Genomic DNA, 27,513 nt, shown 5'->3' with positions numbered 1-27,513 from the left:
TTCACTTCCGTCCTTTATTTTAGAACATGCAAAAAGCTCTTGAATTGAAAGCAAAATATGAATCAGATATGGTTATCGGTGGCTATGCCTCTTTAATAAATTTGTGCTGTCGACATGATAATGCAGAAGAGGCATTGAACCTGAAACGAGAATTGTGAGTACCCTGGCACTGAAACAAATCATCAGCATGTATGCTGATATACAGTCCTTGATGGATCATGTAGATTGACTACTACTCTCATATAATGTGAATTTAAAAAATTCTCTTTTGTGTTTTTGAAATTTCATACTATAAGACTCTGATTAATTATGGCTTGTTTTCAGCAAGGAGTCTTTGTTTAAGTATGATAAGACGTTCTATTCCTTAAAGCCAAAGTTTTTTCCTCTTGATTATACAACTGCATATGACAGCAGTGGTGATGGTAACTATTTTATAAAGCTTGTTAAATATTCCACTTCCTGTACTGTAGTGTAAACAAAATTCTGTCCATTTCTAAGGTATCTTTGGTTTCCCATCCTGATAGATTTACCAAATAAAAATATGTCTTTCGGGGGTATTTCAGTATTCATGACAAAGGTAGAATCACCTTAAGTGCCATGAAGCAAAAGAGTTCCGTATTAGTGTCATTTGCAGATGGAAAGATGCAGTATATATGTAGTGTTAGATTTTTACTTCGTCACTTTGAATATAATTACATGTGGATTTGTATATGGCTTCAAAAATAAACCTTAACTAAATTATAGAGGCCAATGTTAATAACAGTTCAGACTCTGATGAGTTTCTGAAAAGTGATCAAGTAGATATTGCAGTCCTTTTAACAGTTAAACAACTTCTAACATAATATAAATATGGCTTTAATTTTTAGTGACCGTTTAGATTCTTCTGCTGTCCTTGATACCAGCAAGTATGTAAGACTTGTAAAAGTATTGGGAAAACATGGCAAGCTCCAAGGTAAGCGTCAGCACATAAAGGAAACGTGTGATGCAAGTATCTTGCCACTGGAATAACATGTGAATTGATATTAATGGTATATCATGTCTTGCAAAGTGCTTGAACACTTTGCATACAAATTTGCATGTGAATCTAACCAGAGCTGCGTGGACAGTGTAGGCCATTAGTTTTAATGGATTGGCCAGCTTGTCATTTACATTTGCACAGCTCAGTGCTTTTTGCATTTCTGCAGCTAGTTTTTATTAGCATTGCTGTTTGGATTGAGTTTGAAGATCATGACTTATAGCACAATTTGCCTATGTGCCTGCACTAATGGCTTTGTTTTTGCTTAAGAACGTTAGAAGGCTGAACATAAAACCTATAAATATAACCTTTATTCAAGAATATGAATTTTGCAAGAGTCTTTGTCTTCACTTTTAATAACATTAACAAAATGTATACTTTAATAAGGTTTTACATAGAAGTTTGCAGGGAGAGCCTAGCTGATTATATTGTTGATGTACATACTCTAATTTTCTCGTAGTTGAGATAATGCTAAGGCTAATATAATTACACTTGATAATTTATTCTTACTCTTTGCTTGTTTCTTAACTTTCTCATTGGGCTTTATTTTGAAACTCTTTTTTTAACCTCCCTCTCTTCCTTTTATTCCTAGAGAAGATTTTTAAAAAATCTTTATAGTGAAAAATGTGTGGAGAAAATATTTGATTTGAACATTGAATTTTTTCCTAGGAAACCCTTCTAACACAGAAAATTCTTTATGAAGATTAGCCTGCTTTTTAAAAATCATTTTCTGTAAAGCGGTCAAAACATTTTGTCTGTGCAATAATTAAGAACAACATTATAAAAATGCACTTATTCCATATCCTAAAATGTTTGTTTCTGCCTTCCTAATGAAGCTTAATGAATCTAATGTATTGACATGCAGTCTTTTGGAAAGCTTTCATTGGCTCTGCTTGGCTAATTAGTATCGACATAGCAAACAGGCCCTATCGGTATCAGACCATTAGTCTGGCTGTATATACAGTGTAAACACATCTTTATTATCTGGCCTCCTGACAAGCCATCTGCTGAAGAAACAATGGTGTGATTTAGCAGATGTTAGCTCTGAACGATAAAAGCATCCATTTAGGAGGATCTTACAGCTATAGGGCAGACAGTACAGGGTTATGTGGTGCAGAGTGGGCACACAGTCCCTATCTATAATTTGTAGTCAAAGTTGCAGGGAAATGATAAAACCATGCTATTGTGGATTTATAATTGTAGTCTCGTTTAGAAATGCAAGTAGTAATTAACTTGAAATCGGCATTATACACTAGAATTTACATTCCTGCTGGGCTTGAAATGCTGTTTTAATAGCAGTTTGTTTTCCCTACATGAAATTACCTAAGGGTCTTTTGTGCTGCTTCATTGTAGATGCTATTAACATTCTAAAGGAGATGAAAGAGAAGGATGTTCTTATCAAAGATGCAACAGTCTTGTCCTTTTTCCACATCCTAAATGGCGCAGCTTTAAGAGGTGAAACTGAAACAGTAAAACAGTTGCATGAAGCCATCGTGACTCTAGGGTTAGCAAAACCATCTACCACCTTAAGTTCCCCATTGGTCACCCTGTATCTGGAAAAGTAAGTTAATTGAATTTTCAGTTTTAAATGTTGGCATTGAAAGAATGAATCTAATCATTTGGGGATTATACTTTGTAAATTCTCTGTGGTGCTGTGGAAGCCTTGGAGGTTATTCGCCACAGAATAAGAGGACTTCTGTGGAGTAGGTGACCTTTAAAATCACCAGCAGCCCTGTGGTCCTGTGGATTACTTCTCAATGGAATGATCTATGGTGATTTTTTTTGTGTGGGGCATGTGATGATATTACATGAAGCCAAATCTAGTTTTTCCCAGTTTTGAGCCTTATAAGTGTTAATTATTAACAAATATAAGAAAGAAGGATTCTCTAGGGCTTTTATGCTTCATGACTGTTATTCAGGTAATGATGTGGCAGCGTCTCTTCATTGCTCCTTTCCTCCATGTAGTATTTTAATTGCATGTACCAATACAGTAGTTATTCTAGCTTCGATAAATATTGTAGAAGATGTCTCTGTGTCTTGTGGGAAGAAGATGAATTTTGTTAGTAGGGTGAGATTTACTGAATTTGAAAATTTTTGCATTTGGAATGTTCATGTTGGTGCCCAATTTAAGGTATTTTTTCCAGTGCAAATCATAAAGTCAGCCTACTCTCTTGTAATGAGTGAAAGATTTTAGTAAGATGATAAAGTATCCTTTATTCTTTTCTTTTTGTGTTTTCAGTTTTAAAAAATTTCTCAGATCTTACCTCTTTGTCATCTCTTCCATGGCTTAATGCAATTTTTAATCTGCTTATTTTGTGATTGTGATTTTCTAATTTTAGTTTGGATGTTGCCGTATCAGTGTCAGGAGAAAAGTAAAAGATAAATCTTAACGGTTCTCATATTCTTCCCACATTTCTGGTAGTTTTTCTTTATTTATTAGGGGGTATAATTAATTGACTATAATGAATGATTTAGTATTGAATTTAAAATGTGGAATAAAAACATCTCTTTTAACTAACTCTGTTAGGAAATATGTGTATACATATATATATATATATATATATATGCACACACATACATGCACATAAATGTTTTATGAAATAATTTCTTTGCCATCCAATCAAAAAATAGTTTATCAACTTATATGATTTAGCTAAATCTTAACCTCCACAATCTCAGCATTACATCTTTTTAAAGAAATAGTGATTCAAACAATTATTGTGTTATTGAGTTCTCATGTTCACAGCCAACTTTATATAGAAATCCTATAATTAATATGCTTCCTCCTAGCATTTTTTTGATTGTTTAAAAGACCCGTCTCTGCAAATTGCATGTGGAGCTCTGCATAGGGATTTGAAAGAAATGGGCCCAATGCCCAGAAGAATTAGGCCCTCCTCCACCATTGGGCAAAAATAAAATAATTAATGATGAAAATGAAGCCATGGTAGAAAAAATATCTTACAAATAGAAATACTTTGAAGACAGAGGAGATAAAAAAGTTTTCCAGAAGAGGTCTGCAGATGGGGCTCATGAACCAAGGAGAACTTCCCCCAAGGGAAAATGGAAATAGCATGGGATTCAGATGTTAATGTGGAGCGAACTCTGTGCTTCCGATTTTACTGTACAGTCAGAGATTTGTGTGTCTCAGTAAAATCTGACTGTCCCTGTTAATTGGGCTAGAGAAATCTAAATTAGGGTCTTTTATGATTTTTTTACTACTTTCAGATACAAAGAGAAATTACCTTCTATTTTTATTTGCCTGAATTTGTTTTTGTTTTTTGCTATCTTTGCTTTGCAGAGGCAGTTTCCATGACAAGATCTTCAGTTTCATCTGTCATGATAAAAAGGTTTTGTTGACTCTTTTAGAGTCAGGAGAATAATTAAAAGGAGATAAAGGAAATTTCATGTTTAGCAGAAAACAGTAGTAGCACTCCTGGTCGGGGCTAAGTTGGAGGAAAACATTGACTTTGCAACTTATTTTCAATTGTGTTTTCCCAACTGATGGAAGATAGCTAATTAATTCAGAATCATGACAAGTGCAGTACTAGGATTAACTACGCTAGCCTGCCCAAAAGTCTACATGTATTTGATTTGATTAAATATGTTTAATCTTCAATAATATCAGGTAATTGGCCTCAGCTGGTATGAGCTCATCTGGAGAATGAGGCTTTTATTCAAACTTGAGGTAGAATTATGAGAAACATTTCAGAACACTTTACAAAATCTTCCTCCTTTCAAAGGCAAGCATCTTTTTGGAAAGTCTTTGCAAAGACTCTGAAAAAGGCTGTCACTTACAAATTGTAATTCTGGAACAAATTTGTGAGGTTGAGTTCCTTAGAAAGATGATCTTTAAGATTCAATAGATCTTAATTTTGGACTGACTTTTCCAGCATTGGATAAAACACAGAAATTTAATACTGTATCAGTTTGTTACTTGGATATTGTATTAAAAGCTTTACAGTTATGAAAAATAATATATTTTGTTTTTATTCATTTGCCAAAGGAAATCCAAAATAACAACAGGTTTGCAAAATTTTGAAGTTGTTAAACTAATATGATTTGTATTATCAAAATAATACTTGCACTGAAAAGAAGTATGCTGAATTGAACAAAATTTTCATGTGTTTCGTTTACATTGGGACTGTTCTATAAGACACATGTCTACATGTAGTCCACATGAATGTTAAACATTTTCCTTTGTAACTACTTTAAAAAAATTTTTTTTAATTGAAATCATGCCTGATCCAGAAAGATGACCTGGATCCTTCATATTAAGGAAGAAAGAAATGCTTTAAAATAGGTTAAAAGAGCTTTTGATTAGTCTTTATGCTATGATAAAGGAAATAAAATTGATGAAATCTGGGCCATTAGTTTTAAAAGCATAAAAATTTGTATGATGCAGTTTCAGATTAACTTGTATAGCTGATCCATTTTGGTTTCATTTCATATGAAAAATATCTGAAGCTGTTTAACTGGATTATTTAGTGCAAATGATCAAAGAAACTTTAATTTCTGCTTTCCATTTAGGATTTTTCTGTGCTGATTTGTGCTTTAATCTATATATACCCACATGCATTTCATTTAAGTGAATCATGGACTTTGTCCATATAATCCTCCCAGAACTCTTGCTAAATTAATCTTGAGTTCTTCATAAAGGTCACAATTTCTGTAAGATGAACCTATACCAATACGTTTTAAAACTCACTGTAACACTTCAATATGTTGCAGAAGTGGGAAATACCCTTTTTATAATGCTGGTTATTCTGTCATATACACTCCCCTTCAATTTTGGCATCTTCATTTGTACTGGATAATTTTATTATTTATGGGAATGCTCGCCTTCTAGAGTAAAACTCTTTATATGCTGAAAGGAAATTAAGGAGGTTTGGCTCTTTTACTCCATTATTGCAATTAAGAATTTAGCATCATCAGTGCCAAAGGACAAAAGTGGTTCATTTGCCCTAGGGGGACAGGACAGTGATAAGATGATTTTTCGTCAAGGATCATTGGGTCGTAATTAAGTTACATTCATGGCTATTGCTTTTTGAAGGATGATTGGTAAATGACAGGCTTCATGTGCTTAGTACGGACAGTGTTCAGTAGGGTTTTTTCTCCCTCTGTCAGAAAATCCTGTTGAGCCTGATAATGTAAATGTGGCATTTTATTCTGAACAAAAGAGCAGGGAAATGAGCTATCTTGTCTAATCATTCAGTTGTTTAACACCGACTTCCAGTTTAGACTCAATTGGCTGGAAAGCACTTGACATGTGAAGTTAGTGCTGTTCCGAACGCATGTTTGAGTAAATTTGAAAGTAAGTGACAGCTAAATTGTACCTAGGGAAATTACAAAGCCTTCAACACAGTTAATTTTTTTGGGAGGATTAGTTGTAATTGCAACACCAGTCTCCTTGAAGATTCCGCATTTATAGATGATGAACAGAAAAAAAACATTTAGCTCTTTCAAGGGCTGGTTCTCTTCACAGAATAATTTTTGTGAAGTCGATGGTTTCTCCTGAATTGATTTCTTTCCACACTGAACATCTGCTTAAGATTTATAGAATAGTCAGTTTTTCAAGTGTTAAGGTGTTTTTTGTTTCCTCCTCCCTTGTTTTGAACTTTTTTCTCCCCTAAAGCCCCTCTTTTCTCCAGTGATTTCAGATCTTGAGAGCTTTTCAGTCAGTAAGCTCTTTAGGTAAATCGCCACTTCACTAACACTTTATGCGTAATGTTGAAGCACTTTATTCCAATTTAAAAATTAATATTTGTCATTTAAAATTTTGATTAAATTGGAAGTTATTTACTATAGGTAAGGAGACTAAGTTTAAAGTTACCAATAGGTAGATAGTTGTCACTGGTTGTTCTTGTTCAAGATTGTATGAAACACATTTGTGATTTTTACAGTTATATATAAAGGAATTTGAGTTAGGAGGACTTTGTGTTCTGGTACCTTTAAGTAGATATTTTTATGATCAGCCTCATATAAATGTTATGTCCAGGGTTTGTTTTTCTGTCAGTGACATAAAGCATACTTTCATTTCATAATAAGGACTAACACAAGAGGTAACATCAGATTTGCCATGTTCTTATTGGACTCAGTCTATTATATATATGTGTGTTCTTAAAATTTAGAATTATAGAATCTTCCTTTCCACTGTTCTGTTTTTATTTCATAGACTCCCAGAATTTTGGTAAAGGCTATGTTGAGTTAATTTGCATCAATCAAAAATATTTTTAAATGATTGATTACTTTTTATTAGCATATATAGTTTTATTGATGAAAATCACTTTATGTATATCATTGAAATACTTTGGGGGGGTGTCTAGTCGTTGAAAATATCACAGTGGATTTTTCTTAGACATAATAGTATGTTATAGAGTTGATTTTCACTTAGTATTATTTGAGGTTTGTGAAAGCAGTGGCTAAATTTTTATCAGGATTGGACTTTTAAAAATTTGTGACCCGTTTGTATATAAAGCTTTAGGAATTATGCGTGTATACTGAAATAAGCACGGAGTAAGTTTTGAATCCAGAATTAATATTTTCAACAAAATTTCTTCAAAGGATTATTGTTATTTTAGAGTAGAGTTTTAAATCAGTTCTAGTGTTTTAAAGTGTACAAAGGAAATCACAGAATCATTTTAGGTCACAGAAACTAGAATTACACTGATTGATAAAGTCTTCCCCCACATTTTGGGTATAAGGCAGTTACCACCTTTTTCCATTTGATATTTTACTGCACTTACTGATTTCATCCTGCCTGATAAAAGTGGTATTTTCATGTGATGATTTTTTTTCTGCTGGTGTGAAACATTTGAGATGATCAACCTAACAAGCTCAAGTTCATAGAACCTCGCGTTAGAGTATTAGAACTGGGAGGGAACCCAAAGGTCCTTGAGTTCAACTGTTGTGATAATCTTCTTTCATCACCACTTCTAGAAATGTGTCACACTGCTGTAGCCAAGCTTCATGTAGTACTTATCAATTGTGATTGAAATTCAAAAGTCCTATGAGTATACAACTATTTTCACAGCAATGTGAATTTTATATACTTTCTCATATTTTTCATTTCCCTCACCCAAAGTTTTCAAGCTTTAATAGGAAAGATTAATGATGACATCAAATCATATGAGGAGTGGACATTTTTATCTCTTTTTAAAGTGATGTGATCCAACCAAACACAAGTCAGAATGTAGATAATAAGGACTGAAAAGAAACGACTAGACCTTAGTTCATTTCTATCATCAGTAAGCACACTTTGTACGAAATGTTTCACTATAGATTTCTAATTCATTTTGTTGGCAACCTGGGGTCAGTGACATTGTTACTTAAAATTACTAACAAATATATATGAATTATTTCCATTTTGCTATACTTTTCTGTTGTTCTGAGCATGTATAATCTTCAGAAGCATATATTTGGAGACCAAAGACTATTAACATGTCTATTTGATTGACAGAACAATTATTCATTCATTTATTGATAGCTTTGACCTAATGTAGGGAAAATACAATTGAGACAGTATTATCCTAGTTTGGGAATTGATCTGAAAAAGCAAATTATACTGCTTTTTAAAAATCAGTATGTGTTAGTTTTTCTCTTAAAATATTTTGGTAGTTTTCCATTAAATGGAATTGTAAAAAGGTAATAACTGAACTTGTATCTGAAGCAAGGGAAAATACTGATTATATGAAGCTTTATATCATATGTGGTAGCTACTGTAGCATTTCTCTTGTATGACAGTAATCTAGCCTGCAACATCTACTTGCAGTTTTGAAATTAACCTGTAATTTAGTCTTCACCCCAAATGACAAAAATTCAAATGACTCTGTGGGGTGCCGGAAGATGCACTGTAAACAGGGCTTAGTAAGGGGATAAGGTAGAGTTCCATCAGGATAGGCTCATTTTCACTGTGTCAGTATTATTGTAGTAAAATTAATGCTTCTTCATGGTATTTTACTTTTTAGTACAGTTTAAAATCTTAATCTAGATAAAATAGTAATTCAATCTAGGGCAACATAACATTTGTGTAATGAACCAAAGTGTTAGGGCTTCAATGGAAAATTTTAAAAGGCTTTCTTCCTTTTGAAAACTGTTGCACATGTGAGAGAAATGTGTTTTCTCCACAAAGATTGTCACCGTTGTCACTACTTGTACTTTGGTCCATGTGTCTAACCATGCTTCTTTTTTTAATACATTTCATACTTTCTTTTCAAAAATCTTTAATTTCTTATTCCATATTACACCACCTTATTAGGTTAAACAAACAACATTGCTTTTAATAGAGCATAATATATAGTTAGATGTACTCAAAGGGGGAGTCCAGGGACCTGATGACAGTGCCTTTCTCTGTTTACCTGGTGGCCTTAGGCTAATCAGTCAATCTCTAGATGCCTTAATTTCCTCATCTATTTAAAAATAAAGGAAGGTGGCAAGTAGAATTGAATCACATAATCTCTATAGCTTTTTCAAGGTCTTAATAATTTCTCATACTGTCATTTTCCAAGGGAAACAGTAGGTTTTGAGGACCCACAGAATGTGTTTCCACACTTATTTAATAAACTGACTTAATGAAAAAACTTTTTATTTTAATTAATTAACCACATAAGAGAAGCTTTGATTTTATAATTGGAAATAATTTTTAAAAGCTTACCCTCTAATGAAAAACTTTTAAAGAGTTCTAGAATTCACCAACCCTAAGAATATCCTAGGTTTAGCAACAGTGAGTTTCTATATGTATGAATCCTGAAGTTACTTCTTCCTGGGACTTCCTTGTGGCGCAGTGGTTAGGAATCTGCCTGCTAATGCAGGGGACACGGGTTTGAGCCCTGGTCCGGGAACGTCCCACATGCCGCGGAGCAACTAAGCCCGTGCGCCACAGCTACTGAAGCCCGAGTGCCTAGAGCCCGTGCTCCGCAACAAGAGGAGCCACCACAATGAGAAGCCCACGCACTGCAACGAAGAGTAGCCCCTGCTCACCACAACTAGAGAAAGCCCACGCGCAGCGACAAAGACTCAACGCAGCCAAAAGTAAATTTAAAAAAAAAAAAAAGTTACTTCCTCCTTATCTGGAGAGGCAGCAGTATGCAACATATGATGAGAGAGGTGAAAGTGCTTGAAAAGTTCTTGATGACTGTTGATGGACATTTAATAAAGTTTCCCAAATCTGGAATTATTGAGGACCATAAACACAAAGTGGTTGGAAAAAATATTTGACAGTAGTCCTTGTTTTTAGAATAATGCATTCTTATAGCAATTTATATATAATCTGAGAGAATGCCTTCATCTTTTGGACTTTTTAAAAAGTGCCATTTAGCAAGGGAAATAATAAAAGATGAAGCAGGGAAAACGGGACCACTAATGATGTCTGTACTCTGAACATTGATTTTTATATAAGAATTGTTTCTTGTATTTTTTTTTTTTTTCCAATTTGGCTTCGTGGTATTCTACCTTAAATAAAACTCGCTCGTGTACCTTTTGACTGGTCATTGTATAGCTCTCAAATTAATTAGATATATTTTATTCATTGTTAATATTTTGATGTTTCCAAGGGATGACTTACCTACTGCTCTTGAAGTCATGATTGACTGCTATGAAAAGTATAAAATACTACCAAGGATTCATGATGTCCTATGTAAACTGATAGAGAAAGGCGAGACTGATCTAATTCAGAAAGGTTAGTCACCTTCTAATACGTTAGTGTTGTTAGTTTTCTTTTTTCCCCTCTTGCTTATTTAATCTTAATGTGTTGCTGTGAAGAGAAAATTTAACAGGAAGGCAAGCACATCCAGAGAAACTTTGTTACACTTGTGAGTTGAAAAGAAAAATATCAGGTAGATATTTAACATTATAAATGTACTTGATTTTAGTAACGGTTCATTTTGAAAAGTCACCCCTCTGTTATTTTTTGCTCCGCTTCTTGATGATCCGTCTTTGTGAGATTTTCAACCTTATCCTCACCAGTTCTCTTTGAAGCTAGTCACAGGTACTTTATGTCATAAATGTATGCTGTTAGATAAGGAATGTGACAGAAAATTGGTTGATTAAGCCATAACCTTTAAGTTATTCTAAATATTTGTTTTAAAGTTTTCTTGTATTTGTTCAGAACTCTTCAAGTGATAGTGTTAGTCTATGTTTTGTCTTCTAATATATTTCCTTCTTTCCTCTCTAGCAATGGACTTTGTGAGCCAAGAACAAGGTGAAATGACTATGCTGTATGATCTCTTCTTTGCCTTCCTACAAACAGGAAATTACAAAGAGGCCAAGAAGATCATTGAGGTATGATTTTAACTACAGTATTCTAATTGTACAGCTATTTAGACTCTTAATTAGAATATGTTTAAAAATTTTAACCTTTAATTACACATGTTCTGATTCATGTTAATATAATTCAGTCCCAATAATGTGGGGTGAGAGGGGGAGACTCGGCCAGCTTCTTTATTGTATATAATTACAGTTCAGAAAAGGCAGCCTGGTTGTATATTGAATTTGTTTCTTCACTTTGTTAAATTCACTGTTATATATCAAAATGATATTTGCATATTAAATCTTGGATTGTGGAACAATTAAATTAAACTGGCATTCCTGGGTGTAAAGTTGCTAATCCTCTTTGCCAAGGAATTCTTTGTTCTTAAAAGCAGTGGAATTTAATTTGCTGCAGACCATGCTCAGATTTATTTGTAATGCTTGTCTATAAGTTAATCAGCCAAACAAGTGCTGTCTGCAAGTGTTTGGCATTTAATTTAAAATTTCTTCTTCTTTTTTTTCACTATGGTAAGCAGCTTACGGGAAATGGTAGGTGACAAACCTGGGCTATTTAGGATTAGTATATTTTATCCAGGCTTGATTGAAATTTTGCTTACTGAAATTGATTAGTATATTTTCTCTAGGCTTGATTGAAATTTTGCTTACTGAAATTGATAAGTCAAAGGGCAACTATAAAGTCTGTCCAAATTGTGATTAATTTCACTATTAAACAATTCTGTATCTCCTAAAAAAAAATCATTTCAGAGAAGATGGACCCATTGCCTTAAGAAATATTACTTTTAATGTGAGTAAAATAAACTTGTAAATACATCAGTAATCATTTTTCTCTCAGATATACTTTACTGTTACTCCATGTCTTTTCCCAAAAGTGCCCATGGTGGATGAGACATAAAGGTGGTGTTTGGCCTCCTTGTTTTTATGTTGATGACTGCTTATAATGGATTTGAAAATACAGGCACACATCCCAGAAAATTATTAGTTTCTCTTGACATTTTTCAAAGAAGAGAAAAGTCTAGTATGAAAAAGGAGGACTGTGAAATTAATTCAGAACTTTCTTATCTTTCTGTCTGTCTTTAACTCAATCTGTCCTCCTGTCGGAGGGAAGTGTGGAGCATGCTGTCTTGGACAGGTGCTTCTGTAGCTCAAGTAGTTCATTTGTATTTTCTAGAAAATGTTATAAATTCTCTCATCGAAAGTGCACAGTGTATGTATCTGAAAATGAGGGAAGCTGTCTGCCTGTTGAGTTCTGTACTCTGTATGCATGTTATCAGTATTAGTAAGGCACTGATCAGAGCAGAAATAAAGCTCAGGTATTCAGATAATAGTGATTAGAGGTTCTACAGCAGGAAATCACGTGCCTCTCTTTGTGTAATAAGCAAGACATAATAGGAAGCGCAAAAGGCATAAGAGTGGGTTCTCCTTTTGTCATCTACTTGCTAGTGTGATAATGAATAAGTTAGTAAACCTTTCTAAGCTTCCTCATCTCTAAAAGGGAATATAGTGTCTTTCTTTAAGATTCAATCACATAATGTATGTAAAGCAGCTTGCATGTTTCCTGGATTATGGTAGAAATCAATATTATTACTTCTCTTTGCCCCTTAAGGGTAGAGATTGTGTTTTCTTCATCCCACATAATTCACAATATGATGCTTAGCATAAGGTGCATGTTTGTCACATGAATAGGCGAGAGGAGGCTGCATCTTAATTACTTTAAAGCTTTGCCAATGTACAACGTCATTGAGTGTAATCATTTAGGAATGGCTGTCTACTGATGACACAGTTTTTATAGTGAATGTGTACAGAATTGCTTAAAGGATAAAGAATAGCTTTACAGAATCCCTCTGCAGTACCCTAGGGTAAGACAGCAAGGTGTGCAATATATGGAAATATACTGAAGCACGTTTTTAGGGTTTTTTTTTGTTTTTTTTAATGGTTAGTTGGAGTTAAATTAAGTGGGAACTTGATTTTTTGACTATTAAAATTCAAGACCTGGAGTTCTCGCTTGTGGTTTTCTAAGGATTATTGGAAATATTAAAAGTAATGAAAATTAATAAACTAGGACTGTATCACCATATGAAAGAATATTATAAATACTGAGCAACATTTTTATTATTCCCCAAAATGCAATAGTGTCTTATCAATGGGTAGATTCACTAGGGTTGAATTTCCAAAGCAAAATATACAATAAAGCTTCTTTGTATTTGAAACACTGTGGGAGATAAGATAAACCAAGTCATAAAAATGGTCTCATTAAATGAAGAAAGAGGCAAGATTCAGTGTATAATACAATCTGTGTTTTTAAAATGAGTTGGTGTACATATATATATGTATAATACGTTTTAACATAGTTATATTTCATTTTTACCCATGGATTATTGCAGGAGGGTGGAATTATAACTGGTATTTTGCTATATACTTTTCTGTATTTTCTGAGTTTTCAGTAATGAGCATATGTATTCTTATTGTATATATACTCAGAAAGAGTGTTATTGTCTACAAAGAAAGAGAGAAAAGTAAATAAGACATATCCACCCTCAGGGAGTTAATGTGAGATTAATACATGAAGATAATGCCTATATAAGACTGAGAAGTTTTGACTGCTGTAAGAAAAATACAAATAGTTCTGAGAGTTCAAGAGAGAAAGTTATTCCCAGTGTAGGAAATTAGGTAAGACTTTATTGAGAAAATGGGGTTTAGGGTGTGGCTTGATGGATGTGGTAAGTACTGTTCACATTTGGGAGTTTGATAGGGTTGGGCATGTATTAAAGGTATTAGAGGTAGAACAAAGAAGTAGAAAAGGGAAGTCTCTAAGTAGTTCCTTTTTTTCTCCAGCTTCATCGAGATACAAGTGACATTTAACATTGTGTAAGTTTAAGGTGTACAACCTGTTGGTTTGATGTACTTATATATTGCAAAATGATTACCACTGTAGTGTTAGTTAACACCTCCATTACCTCATGTAATTACCATTTCTTTTTTGTGGTGAGAACATTTAAGATCTACTCTTAGCATCTTTCAGGTATATGAGTGTGTGTGTGTGTGTGTGTGTGTGTACGTGCACGCTGTATTGTTAAGTATAATTGCCATGTTGCACGTTAGATCCCCAGTACCTGTTCATCTTAGAACTGGAAGTTTGTACCCTTTGACCAACATCTCCCCGTTTCTCCCCACCCCAAGACCCTGGCAACCACCATTCTATGCACTGTTTTTAGGAGTTCAGCTTTTTTAGATTTTATGTGTAAGGGATATCATACAGTCTTTCATGTCTCTGTCTGACTTATTTTCCTTAGCATAATGCTTTCATGGTCCATCTTCATTGTTGCAAATGGCAGAATTTCTTTCTTTCTCATGGCTGAATAGTGTGTGTGTGTGTGTGTGTGTGTGTGTGTGTGTGTGTATGACTTGCAAATATTTTCTCCCATTTCATAGGTTGCCTTTTAATTTTGTTGATTGTTTCTTTTGCTGTACAGAAGCTTTATAGTTTGATGTAGTCCCACTTATTTATTTTTGCTTTTTTCACTTATGCTTTTGTGTCTTATCCAAAAAATTGTTGCCAAGACCAGTATCAGGGAGCTTTTTCCCTGTGTTTTGTTCTAGGAGTTTTATGATTTCAGGCTTTATGTTAAAGTCTTTAATCCATTGCAAGTTAATTTTTGTAAGTGGTAAAAGATAGGGGTTTAATTTTATTCTACTGCATGTGATTATCTAGTTTTCCCAATACCATTTATTAAAGAGACTGTCCTTTTCCTGTTGAGTATTCTTGGCTCCCTCGTCAAATATTAGTTGACTATACATGTGAAGGTTTATTTCTGGTCTCGATTCTGTTCCATTGGTCTTTGCTTCTGTTTTTATGCCTGTACTGTTCTGTTTGATTACTATAGCTTTGTAGTATAGTTTTAGGAAGTGTGATGCCTCCAGTTTTGTTCTTTTTCAGGGCTGCTTTGGCTATTTGTGATCTTTTGTGGTTCCATACAAATTTTAGGATTGTTTTTTCTATTTCTGTGAAAAATGCCATTCAGAATTTTGATAGGGATTCCATTGACTCTATAGATAGCTTTGGATAGTATAGACATTTTAACAATTTTAATTCTTCTGATCCATGAACATGGGATATCTTTTTATTTATGTCTTCAATTTCTTTCATCAAAGTCTTATAGTTTTCAGTGTACAGATCTTTCACAACCTTGGTTAAATTTATTCCTAGGTTTTTTTTTTAATCATTTTGATAATCTTGTGAATGGTATTGTTTTGTTTTTTTCAGATATTTTGTTGTTAGTGGATAGAAATGAAATTGATTTCTGTATGTTGATTTTGTGTCCTGCAACTTTACTGAATCCGTTGATTAGTTCTAATAGTTTTTTGGTGGAGTCTTTAGGATTTTCTGCATATAATATCTTGTCATCTGCAAACAAAAACAGTTTTATTTCTTTCTGATTTCCTAAATAGTTCTTTCATCCTGGGGTATAGGATTTATAGGAAGTATTTTGTAAGGGTAGATTGTTCCCAGAGACCCTTCAATATCAGAATAAGCAGGCTTGAGTTGATGCAGAATACAGTGAACTCTCAGCAGTGTTAGAAAGAAATTTATATTAGCAGAAGAATGTGTGATAGATGAAAGGGGGTTTGGGACAGTGAGATTAATAGGATCTGAATTAGGATAGTGGTTGTAGATATTTTTAAGATACTTTACTTAGTCATCTCAAATGATATCTAATAATTGAAGGATAGTGACCTTAATTAGCAGAAGGTATGGTGAATTAACAGAGGCATAAGATCATCTAAGCTCTGACTTGAGATAAACTAAGCTCTAACTTAGATCTGATACAGCGTCTCCCATCATGAACCCTTATAAGTTGGCATTGGCAGATTTCGTCACCTAAAACTTCGTGGATGAAGTCCTTTAACTAAGGTGGTTGATAATATTTGAGTGGCTTCCCAGTTTGACCAATTTCCCCTCCTTCCCTCCCTCCCTCCCGCCCTTCAATAAATAATTATGGCTCACATCTTCCAGTCTTGTTCTAAAGTTAGACCTTAAAAAGATGAATCCATAAAATGCAATAATTGCTGTAACAGAAAGTGCTGTAGAAAGCATCTGTTTCAGACTAGATCTTTCTGAGGAAGTGATGTTTGGGATAAGAACTAAAGGGTGAACTGGGAGCCAGCCACGTAAAGAGTGGGAGCAAAAGCATTTCACTTAGAGGGCACTGTCTGTGCAAAGGCCTGAGAAATTTTGTTATGTTTTTATAGATGGTACCTCTTTTATGGTTCATAGTAGCAAAGATTTGGACTAAAACCCAGGCCTCCTGAGTTCTAGTTCCATGCTCTTTTGCTAGAAATTATGATAAAATAGGGTTGTATTTCTTTGTTTTTTAAAAAAAATGACTTCATTCTTTCGGCCAAGTGTCTTCTAAGGTACTTCATTCACCTCCCAGGAAAGAAGTGTTGCAGGTCATTTAAATAAATTAACAGTTTAGATCATTCATTTTGTGTATTAAGACTGGAGATTAAGTCCAGGGAGAGATGATAAAAACAAGTACAAAAAGTTAAATAATGACATGAAATGTTAAATAACCATATTAAAGGTTTCTATAAAGAATTATATTATTTAATTTTATTCTTAACCCTTTGAGCAGTTCAGTAATCACTTACTGATTGCCTGCCATGTGCCAGGCACTAAGTTCTCAGGATACAAACACAAAGATGAGTAAGAGTCTGATTTAAACTTATTTAGCATTTCTTTTTCTAACCTCATCCCTTGAGGTTCAAGCCTAGATTACAAGTTAAGCAGTATAACCAATATTGGTAACATTTTTTTACTTCTCAAATGATTTTCATGTACATCTTCATGTGAGCTTCATGTAACAACTCTGAGAAGTAATTAGGGCAATGAAACTTCAGTTCAGGGTGTGAGTGTGGAGCTTATTTAGTTAGTAGTAGTCATGGAATTTGAAATCACGTCCTGATTTCACATTTTCTGTTGGTTCCCTTACACCATTTCTACCTCCATGATCTCTCTTTTTTAAAAATTGAGATACAATATAACATTTCATAAGTTTAAGGTGTAGGACGTGTTTATTTGATATATTTATGTATTTCAATACAACCTCCATGATCTCTCGACCCTTAATATCTGAACCACCAAAACAACTTATCGTTTCTCCAAACTTACTCTTTCTTGACTTTTCCCTCTCGTCTTATCTGCTATTGCCCTTCCATCACACTTCAGCCAGAGTAAATTTGCTGTCTTCTCAGGGGGCAAAACCCTTCTTTTTATGACTTTGCCTTTAGGACCAAAAGTTTGGATTACAGCAATCTCCCAACCTTTGTTCCTCTTCCCTTTGTTCTTTAATAGATCAAATTCAGGGTTTTATCCTAATTTGCCTTCCTTAATAAGCCTGACTGGATCTTACATATAAAGAAGGGATTTTGGAGCTAGTTTCCCCCTCCAGCCCTTGAATTTCAAGAGATGTCAGTTCTCATGCAAATTCATACCCACCTCCCATGAGTTAGTTTACTTAGTCTCTTCTGTTAACACCTGGATCATATTTAGTTAATGATAGTTAGACTGTTAGTTTGACTTGCTCAGACATATTTTCCTCCTTACTAGACCATGGTCCTTAAGTCTGTCTCTGGAGAGACAGAAAAGGACAATTATTGAAAGGTTTAATAATTTTTTTCTCCTTGCTCTCTTGGCTATGGGGATAAATAGATGCGTTCTTGCTGTTTTTGTTTGTCCCATCCACCTCATGCACTTGATTTTCCTCCTACTACTCCAGCTAAAGGACATGAAGCCAGAGTAGTTGTTTGTTTTCCATTTTCCATTTCTAGCAGTAATGGTAAGAAAACTCAGAGCAGGTAAAAATCACTATTTTAGTTAAATTTAAAATGATTGCCTTTGAGATAGAGTTTGAAGTAGAAGAATCTTCATCTGTTTTCACTTTAAAGGTAAAATTACTTGATACCTATTTTCACTAGTATACATCGAAACCTATTATGATAACAGCAAATTTACATCAGAGTAATATAATGAAATTAATGAAAATTATTTTTTTATTTTGGATTACTTTTTTTCTTATACAAGTGAACCTAGTACTGAATTGGAACTGCACAAAGAGTGTTTTGAAGCACAGTAACCCAGGTGGAAACAAACATGCTGTATTTTGGTTTTGGTGTTTTTTTGTTTGTTTGTTTGTTTTTATTTTTGCCTGCATTGGGTCTTCGTTGCTGCGTGCGGGCTTTCTCTAGCTGTGGCTAGTGGGGGCTACTCTTCATTGCAGTGTGCAGGCTTCTCATTGTAGTGGCTTCTCTTGTTGCAGAGCATAGGCTCTAGGCGCATGGGCTCAGGAGTTGCGGCGCATGGGCTCTAGGGCACACGGGTTTCAGTAGTTGTGGTGCATGGGCTTAGTTGCTCCGTGGCATGTGGCATCTTCCCGGGTCAGGCATCAAACCCACGTCTCCTGCATTGGCAGGCGGATTCTTAACCACTGCGCCATCAGGGAAGTCCCTTTTTGTTTTTTTTTAATTACAGTAATTACTTTATCCTCACTGTCTATTAAATAGATTGTATGTAACAAAAACAGTAAAGATTAAGAGTTGAGTTCATTGTTTTAATTAAGCAGTAACTGGTTTTGGATAAGTTATATTTAGCATCCCAATTAGAATTCTATTCTCCATATTTTATTACATTTTTCATTTTTACTTTAAACTTGCAATGTTTAAAATTCAATAAGATGTTGAGAGATAAGCCAGAAATGTAGACTATTACAGAAGCCTAGGAGATTTAGTTAATCTGACCTAGATGTTCTTTTGATGATTGAGATTTATTTGTGAAAACAGTTCTCAATTTCAAAATGAAGCATAGGAATATCTGCCGTATAGGCCAGTTGTCCTGCCAGTGACAGGCAGATTAATCAGCCACAAAAAGGAAGAGTTTGCCATAAAAGTTGTGCTAGTCAGATCACTGGCATTTGGATGAGCCATAATATTGAAAGTTATAAGTGAATGTAGCTCTTGCATTTTGCCATGTTCTAAAGAGGATTATCTAGTATTTTTTCAAGGGCTTTTTGTATACATTTGATGTTGGCTTCATTTTCAATGTAATGCATGTGAAACAAAACAGATAATGTGAGAAAATCCTTGAGTAGAAGTTGGGTGCAAATGTAAATATTAATGATGTTTGAGAATATATATCAACAGTTAATTTATTCAACATTTATTTCGTGTATCGCAAAATGTGGGTACTTGCACAGTTAGAATGAGAACACTTATACAACTTCTTCTGTACCAATTTTTCTGTCATTCTACCAAAGGTCTGAGATGTTAGTTCTTGTGTCAGTTTTTAATTTAACATTGTACAATACTATTTTTTTTAAATTTATTTATTTTATTTATTTTTGGCTGCATTGGGTCTTCATTGCTGTGCGCGAGCTTTCTCCAGTTGCGGCGAGCGGGGGCTACTCTTCATTGCGGCACGCGGGCTTCTCATTGCGGAGGCTTCTTGTGTTGCGGAGCACACAAGAAATGTGCTAGGTGCGTGGGCTTCAGTAGTTATAGCACGCGGGCTCAGTAGTTGTGGCTTGCGGGCTCTAGAGTGCAGCCTCAGTAGTTGTGGTGCACGGGCTTAGTTGCCCTGCGGCATGTGGGATCTTCCCGGAACAGGGCTCGAACCCGTGTCCCCTGCACTGGCAGGCGGATTCTTAACCACTGCGCCACCAGGGAAGCCCCTACAATACTATTTTTAAGAAATAAAAAGTAATGAGGACTTATAAATAAGAGATCAGATTTGAGGGTTGCCTGGTGTCATCCACAAAACTGAGTGGAAAAAGCAGTAAACGTACGTCCTCTGGACTGGAGCAGCCAGGGTAATGAGTATGTTGTTTTCTTATCATAATGCTGGGATTGAAATGTAGTGTTTAATAGGGAAGCCCTATTACAGATGGTGAAAATACTGGAAAATACTAGAGTGACAGATCCTTGGAATTATATGTGAAGTGGTTTGCCTTTTATTTCAGTATCCAAAATTGTAAAGTAATTGTTTTGAAGCCAGAGTTATTGACTAAACCTTAGTAATTCCTAATTGAGGCTGTAACACACATCTCAATTACTGAAATAAACTAAGAGTATGAACTAATTTTAAGTACTTAGCTTGTTTTTAGTACTTAGCTCTTTAAACGTTTAGTTTTAGATACTAGGCAAGCATGTGTGGTAATCAGAGTACTTTTATCACTGAGTTTTACAAAGCATGTTTCTTTAAAAGCCATTGGTTTTATCATTGTGACAATTGTTAATAAGTCTACATAACATATTAATAATTTTTGCTTCCTGAATCTATTGGGATCTCTGAAGTGTGTGTGTATGTTTAATTTGACATATTTTGGAGTTGATTTAGTCCATCATTTCAAGGTTTCTTTTTGAGCTACAGAAAGCTTAGCCACTTTTAATGATTAAAGATTTATGGAATGAAAATTGACCTACAAAGTAACATTTTGAAATAACCCGAATCTTCTAGACACTGGTTAAGTATAGGTTGTTCTAATCCTAAAGGTCTTTGATAACTGTGGGATTAAGTTATAGGTTTCTTTTAGTATACACATTTGGCAGGGAGGAAGCAGGGTCATTAGAAGGAAAACTATTTGTCTTTGAGGGAAGATTAACATTTAGTTAAAGCCTTACCTTGTGTGCTGTATGATTATTTTATTTTACAGACTCCAGGCATTAGAGCTCGGCCTACAAGACTTCAGTGGTTTTGTGATAGATGTATTGCAAGTAATCAGGTTTGTGTTTAATTTCTGGTCTCGCTCACCTAAAACTGTGAGTAGAAAGCAAGTGTCCTACATGTCCTTTGAGCGTTTGGGGAGTTCAGGAGATGCAGCATTGCTTATCTTGGTTGTTTTCCAAATAAGCAATAGCTTAATTCTGGTTTCTGAGGTCCAGTGGAATCCCTAAAAATTTTAACTTGGGCTCTGAAGATTTTAGCTTGCTTCATTCTACTTGTTGGTTTGAGCAGGCTAATGTTGTTTCTTTGGCAATTTAAATCTGCTTCAGTCATTAGTGACCAGAGGAGTCACTTGATGGGAGCCCATTGGAGTTTCTACTTTACCTCTACTCCAGCACAGATATCTGTTCACATCCTGCCAAGAAAATGCCACAAGGAAAGAGGAGTTTAAAGTTTGGGTGGGGGAATATTCCTATTAACAAATATAGATATACTCACTGAGTCCTCCACCGTAAATATCTTTGAATTCTACAGAATGCTCCTTTGTGGAGGTTCCCTCAACTAGATAATTATTCATGTGTTCTTGACTCCAAAGAGTCCTTTAGCCCTTTAACTTAAAATTTTTTAAAAATTATGATAAAATACATATAACATCAAGTTTATCATTTTAACTGTTTTTAAGTGTACAGTTTAGTGGCATTAAGTACATTCACGATGTTATACTCAGTCCTTTAACTTTTGAAGTGAACTTAATCTGCCCTTTGGGTAAAGTTAATTTGAAGGATTATTCAACTGTGATTTGTCAACTATAGAATATGTCCTTTACACAATCTAGATCCATCTGTTAATCTTATTTTTAAGGTTGAAACTCTAGAAAAATTAGTGGAGCTGACACAGAAGCTATTTGAATGTGATAGAGACCAGCTATACTACAATCTGTTAAAACTATACAGTAAGTAATCTGACTATTCCTCGTGTTTTCATTTTGAGACATTTATTCTATGGAAGGCAGTGGCCAGAAAGGAATATCAGGCTATGAGGAAGCTCCAGGGGTTGTCAAATGTGGAGTCTTCAACAGAGGCTCATGTAGAGGCCAGATTGAATTTTATCACAAAATGTTATATTGTATCACTAGACACCCTACAGTCTTCATAATTTCTGACATTCTTGCTGCAATAATGAGAAGGTGAGAAAAATCTTCATCAGAGCCACAGAATTTAATAGTTTTTGAGGAGAGACTATTCTTTTTTTCCTTTTAATTTAATTTCTTTAGTAGATTTATCAGTCACTTCTATAAATAAGTAATCATTGACATGTTCATGTATATAGATCTTTTTCCAGAAAAATGCATATTGATGTACAAACTCATTGCTGAACAATTACTTTTTAAAATGTGATTGTATTATAATGTAGTTTTGACTCAGTTCTATATTACAAACGTTTTTCTACATTTTATCACCTACAAATGGCTGCAATGAACAGATATACTAGAATTTACTCAACCAGTCTCCTACTCCTAGACAAGTGAATAGATTTCAGTTTTCCATATTGTAAAATAACACTGCATTAGTCATCTTTGCATCTAATCTTTGTTCACACCCTTAATTGTTTCCCTAGGCTGAATTTGTGTTTATATTAAGGGTTAAAAGTGATGAACTTTTCTGAAACCTTTGATCTCTATTGTCAAACAGTACTCTAGAACTGTGCAGTCTCTTAGGGTATTTGGGTAGAGAGGAACAACACTTAGAATAGTCAGTGACCTTTCTTCCTTCCTTTCCTTCTTTCCTTTTCTTCCTTCCTTTTCTTCATAGATATTTGATCTAGATTTATTCTTCTCTTTTTCTCTTGGGAAGTTTTCCTTCACCAAACATAGAAATGAATAAGGTGATTTCATTTGTCTTTTTGAACTTGTATTTATTATCATTGGAAGCTTTGTCTTACATCTTGATGGTGTATGTAAAATAAGACTTGCTGTAAAATTTACATTTCATTTGTTGGTTGCATTGACATACCACAATGTAATTCTTAAAACTTTGGCTTGAATATGATCAGATTCTGGCACACAGTGCTGAGGTGGTTGTTGAATGTATAGAATTTTAAAACTTAGGTTTTAGGTATTTAGTCCTTAATTAGTGGATTATAACCTGTATTTGAGTGCTGATTCTCCCTCCTTCCCCTGCTTTTTCTTCCTTTTGAAGAACTGTTTCTTGCTTAAATTCTAATTTTATGCAAACTAAAAAAGAAATACTAAACTTACGTGTCCAAATGAGTCTCAGCCTTTAAAATCATCCCCATAAGAAGACTATATAAACTTTCGTTCAGAAATACTCTGAAGCCCTTACTGTGCTAGCCTTTGAGGTAGGCACTGCAGATAGAAAGGTAGTGCTCTTCAGAAGAGTTAGACCTGAACCAACACTGACAATACCTTGGGGTGAAAGAACAGCTGTAAGGATGCATGAGGTACAGCTGTAGTCCAGGGAAGGATGAGAGGCAGTCAGCCTTACGGACTTCTTTTTCCTCTGCAGATGACCTTTTGCTGTTGCTTTTTTAAAAAGAAAGAAAAGAAAAAACAACTTTGAAGTTCATCTTAAAATTTCCTTTAGGGATAAGCAGGAACTCTTATAAATAAACTCTGAGGTTTATTACCCTTTTCTTTTCTTTAATCCCCTCTATCTGTTCTGATGGACACCCCCCTTCCAGCTCTGTATTTTAGCCAGTAGTCGGAGGCGCTCTCCTCTCCTTAGCTGAGGAGCCTCTGAGGCTGAGGTAACATGAGGGTGGCCTCTCATGGAACTGGAAGCTGGAGGAATCATTATAGGGAAGTATACTTTTTAACCCAGTTTGTTTACTTCCCAACTTCTATACTGCTATAAATCAATAATGTGGTTGTGATAACCCTGATCCTTCCCTTTCTGAAGAAAAAGCAACGTTTCTCCTCCTGCGACCTGGCTCCCTCCGTTTTGCCCTCTGACTTGGACCACTACTTAAATATGTTAAATAAAGCACTGTGGACTCAATTTATTTGAAAAGGAACATACAGTATGGAATGACATATGAAATGTGGCTCTGTAACACATGAAAAAAATCATTGTTTTAGATTGTGGATTTCTGAGAAAACAATTTGTTTCACCTATTGGAATTTTTTATGAGCTCATTCTTTTTCATGATGTAATTTTCACCCTTGAAAGGAGTTCATTTAATTATTTGGGTTTATTTGTTAAAGAGTAGTTTTGCTTGTTTATTTTAAAACAGTACCTTTCACACAGGTATACACACTTTTTTTGTTGTGAATTACAGCATACTACGGAAACATGCACAAGACAAAGATACATTGCTCCATGGTTTATGACAGCAGCGTCCATATAACTATAATCTAGATTAAGGAATAGCAAATGTAACTCTTTTCATTCCTTTAAATACTAGCTGACCTAAACCTGCTTTCATTTTCTACTTATTCCATATAATATGATGTTCATAGGTGGTCTGTTACAAGAATCTGCCATAATTCAAACTTCATTTCTATCCTTTCTAATACATTTTGACCTTTCATTGTGATAGTCTTGTAAAATTAGTTCCTAAACATTACATGAATGAAACAACTCCCTCACCTGCATATGTACTATTATTTCTAAATGACAATACTATAAGGAATATTTTATTTCTAAATGACAGTATTTTCACCTTCTTACCATTTTCTTATATTTGAAACATTTCAGTTTCTTTACATATACAAAGTAAAGATAGTTTATTCTTTGTATACATACAGTACTCTAGCCAAAACTAAAGCTGCCTTACATTCATAATTTTGTAATAAAAATTCTTTGAATCTGTTTTTAAAGCCCCAACATTTAAAACCTGAGCATTTATCCTAAGAATTTATTTATGTGCTATTTTCTTCAAGTACTTATGACCACTGACATTTCTTTTTACGTTGTGTGGTCTTTTCCCCCCCTCCATTATTACACAAATACAACATGAATATATTCTAAATTACTGAAGATTCAAGCAGTACAGTAGTGTACAGAGCAAACTTTGGAAATGTCATTGTGTGTCCACACCTCAGAGTTCACTTGTCAGTGTCCATCCTTCCAATTCATTCTCTCTACATTTCTATCCATGTATTTTTTTACATATACACTATTATTTTGATTGTTTAATGCTCTACATGTTTCATGCTCTGTGTTCTGTGGCTTTTTAAAAATTATTATGAAATAAATTCACAGGAAAAGCTATATACTTGCTTTTTCTCCTCTTTTTTCTTTTAATTAATTAATGAATTAATTTACGGCTGTGTTGGGTCTTTGCTGCACGCAGGCTTTTCTGTAGTTGTGGCAAGCGGGGGCTACTCTTCGTTGCAGTGTGTGGGCTTCTCATTGCGGTGGCTCCTCTTGTTGCGGAGCGCGGACTCTAGAGTGCAGGCTCAGTAGTTGTGGCGCACGGGCTTAGTTGCTCGGCGGCACGTGAGATCTTCCTGGACCAGGGCTCGAACCCATGTCACCTGCATTGGCAGGCGGATTCTCAACCACTGCTCCACCAGGGAAGCCCTTCTTTTTCTCCCTTTAATTACCAATTTCAAGTGCTGGTGTCCCTGGAACCTCCTAAGTTGATCATTAAAAAATTTTTTAATGAGTTTATTAAATTTTTTTTGTATATTTGTGTTTCAGTTTGTTGCAGCCATTATTCTTTTGGGTGCTCAAATTGTCCCATCTTTGGCCACTGGGAACCCCGTCGCATCAGCTTCTGTGTCATTTGACACACCCCATTAGTTTTTTTTTTTTTCCTGAAATACCTTTTTTAAAAAAAAAAATTGTTTTAACATCTTTATTGGAGTATAATTGCTTTACATTGTTGTGTTAGCTGTATAACAAAGTGAATCAGCTATACGTATACATATATCCCCATATCCCCTCCCTCTTGCGTCTCCCTCCCACCCTCCCTATCCCACCCCTCTAGGTGGTCACAAAGCACAGAGCTGATCTCCCTGTGTTATGCGGCTGCTTCCCACTAGCTATTTTACATTTGGTAGTGTATATATGTCAGTGCCACTCTCTCACTTCGTCCCAGCTTACCCTTCCCCCTCCCCCTCCCCGTGTCCTCAAGTCCATTCTCTACGTCTGCGTCTTTATTCCTGTTCTGCCCCTAGGTTCTTCAGAACCTTTTCTTTTTTTTTTTTTTTAGATTCCATATATATGTGTTAGCATACAGTATTTGTTTTTCTCTTTCTGACTTACTTCACTCTGTATGACCGACTCTAGGTCCATCCACCTCTCTACAAATAACTCCATTTCGTTTCTTTTTATGGCTGAGTAATATTCCATTGTGTATGTGTGCCACATCTTCTTTATCCATTCATCTGTCGATGGACACTTAGGTTGCTTCCATATCCTGGCTATTGTAAATAGTGCTGCAATGAACATTGTGGTGCATGACTTTTTTTTTTTTTTTTTTTTTTGGCTGTGTTGGGTCTTCGCCTCTGTGCGAGGGCATTCTCTAGTTGTGGCAAGTGGGGGCCACTCTTCATCGCGGTGCGCGGGCCTCTCACTATCGCGGCCTCTCTTGTTGCGGAGCACAGGCTCCAGATGTGCAGGCTCAGTAATTGTGGCTCACGGGCCTAGTTGCTCCGCAGCATGTGGGATCTTCCCAGACCAGGGCTCGAACCCGTGTCCCCTGCATTAGCAGGCAGGTTCTCAACCACTGCGCCACCAGGGAAGCCCTGCATGACTATTTTTGAATTATGGTTTTCTCAGGGTATATGCCCAGTAGTGGGATTGCTGGGTCATAACCCCATTAGTCTTTGATAGGTCCTTATTTTCAGGCCAAACAAGACCATCCAGGCTTATGTGACATAATTCCTGTCCCAAACCTGGAGTCCTTATTTTAGAGGGGAATGATATTTAGAGACCATAATCAGGTGATTGACACATGGGGAATTTAGAAATTGCCCCATCCTATCAGTAATATGTAAAAATTTATCAGCTTTATAATTAAAATCCTGATCTCTAGAAATCTTCATCTCTTAGTTTAAATACCATAGAAACCCCGTGTGAAGTGCCAACTGTTGTTACACACTGGTCAGATAGCCATAAATGAAACCCCATAACTATGTCTGTTCCTGTAAAATTCACTGATAGTGTCAAAAATCTTTGGTTTTATAGCTTAAGAGTTCTCAAATCATTTAGTAGTCAGCGCTCTTGTTCTTTAAAGAGGGCACGGTGAGTTCCAGGAAAGTGATGGAATTATTGAGGGAGTGTCCATTCCCTGGTCACAGCCCAGGTTTGTGGCTGTTTGATTCTTCAAATAACAAGTATGATTGTTGTTGTCTTGGTTGAAGGAATTTTAAGCCCCAGAGGGATATTATGAAAGAAAGGCATGGCCCTCTGTGCCTTCATGAGAGCTCGGCTGCAGATTTTGGCACTGACTAGTTTGATTGCCTCAAATTTTTGTTATGTATTCTGTGATCCAGGTACATTTCCAAGATTTTTTTTTTCCAAAAAAAAAGTGTGTATATCTCAGTTGTTCT

The 27,513-nt window shown here is 35.1% G+C and overlaps 1 protein-coding gene across 1 annotated transcript in view; it reads left to right on the top strand.

Annotated features, from left to right (window-relative positions):
• Positions 1–27,513, top strand: part of LRPPRC (leucine rich pentatricopeptide repeat containing) — a 110,371-nt gene that overhangs the window by 56,960 nt on the left and 25,898 nt on the right. The window contains exons 21-27 of the mRNA XM_061210707.1: positions 24–154; positions 867–952; positions 2,369–2,576; positions 10,564–10,688; positions 11,184–11,290; positions 20,983–21,051; positions 21,855–21,945. Coding sequence (XP_061066690.1) covers positions 24–154; positions 867–952; positions 2,369–2,576; positions 10,564–10,688; positions 11,184–11,290; positions 20,983–21,051; positions 21,855–21,945 — 817 coding nt within the window. The remainder of the gene's footprint in view (positions 1–23; positions 155–866; positions 953–2,368; positions 2,577–10,563; positions 10,689–11,183; positions 11,291–20,982; positions 21,052–21,854; positions 21,946–27,513) is intronic.

Source organism: Eubalaena glacialis, chromosome 14 (genome assembly GCF_028564815.1).
Source record: "Eubalaena glacialis isolate mEubGla1 chromosome 14, mEubGla1.1.hap2.+ XY, whole genome shotgun sequence".
NCBI classification, from domain to species: Eukaryota; Metazoa; Chordata; class Mammalia; order Artiodactyla; family Balaenidae; genus Eubalaena; species Eubalaena glacialis.
This window is presented reverse-complemented; position numbering and strand designations above follow the sequence as displayed.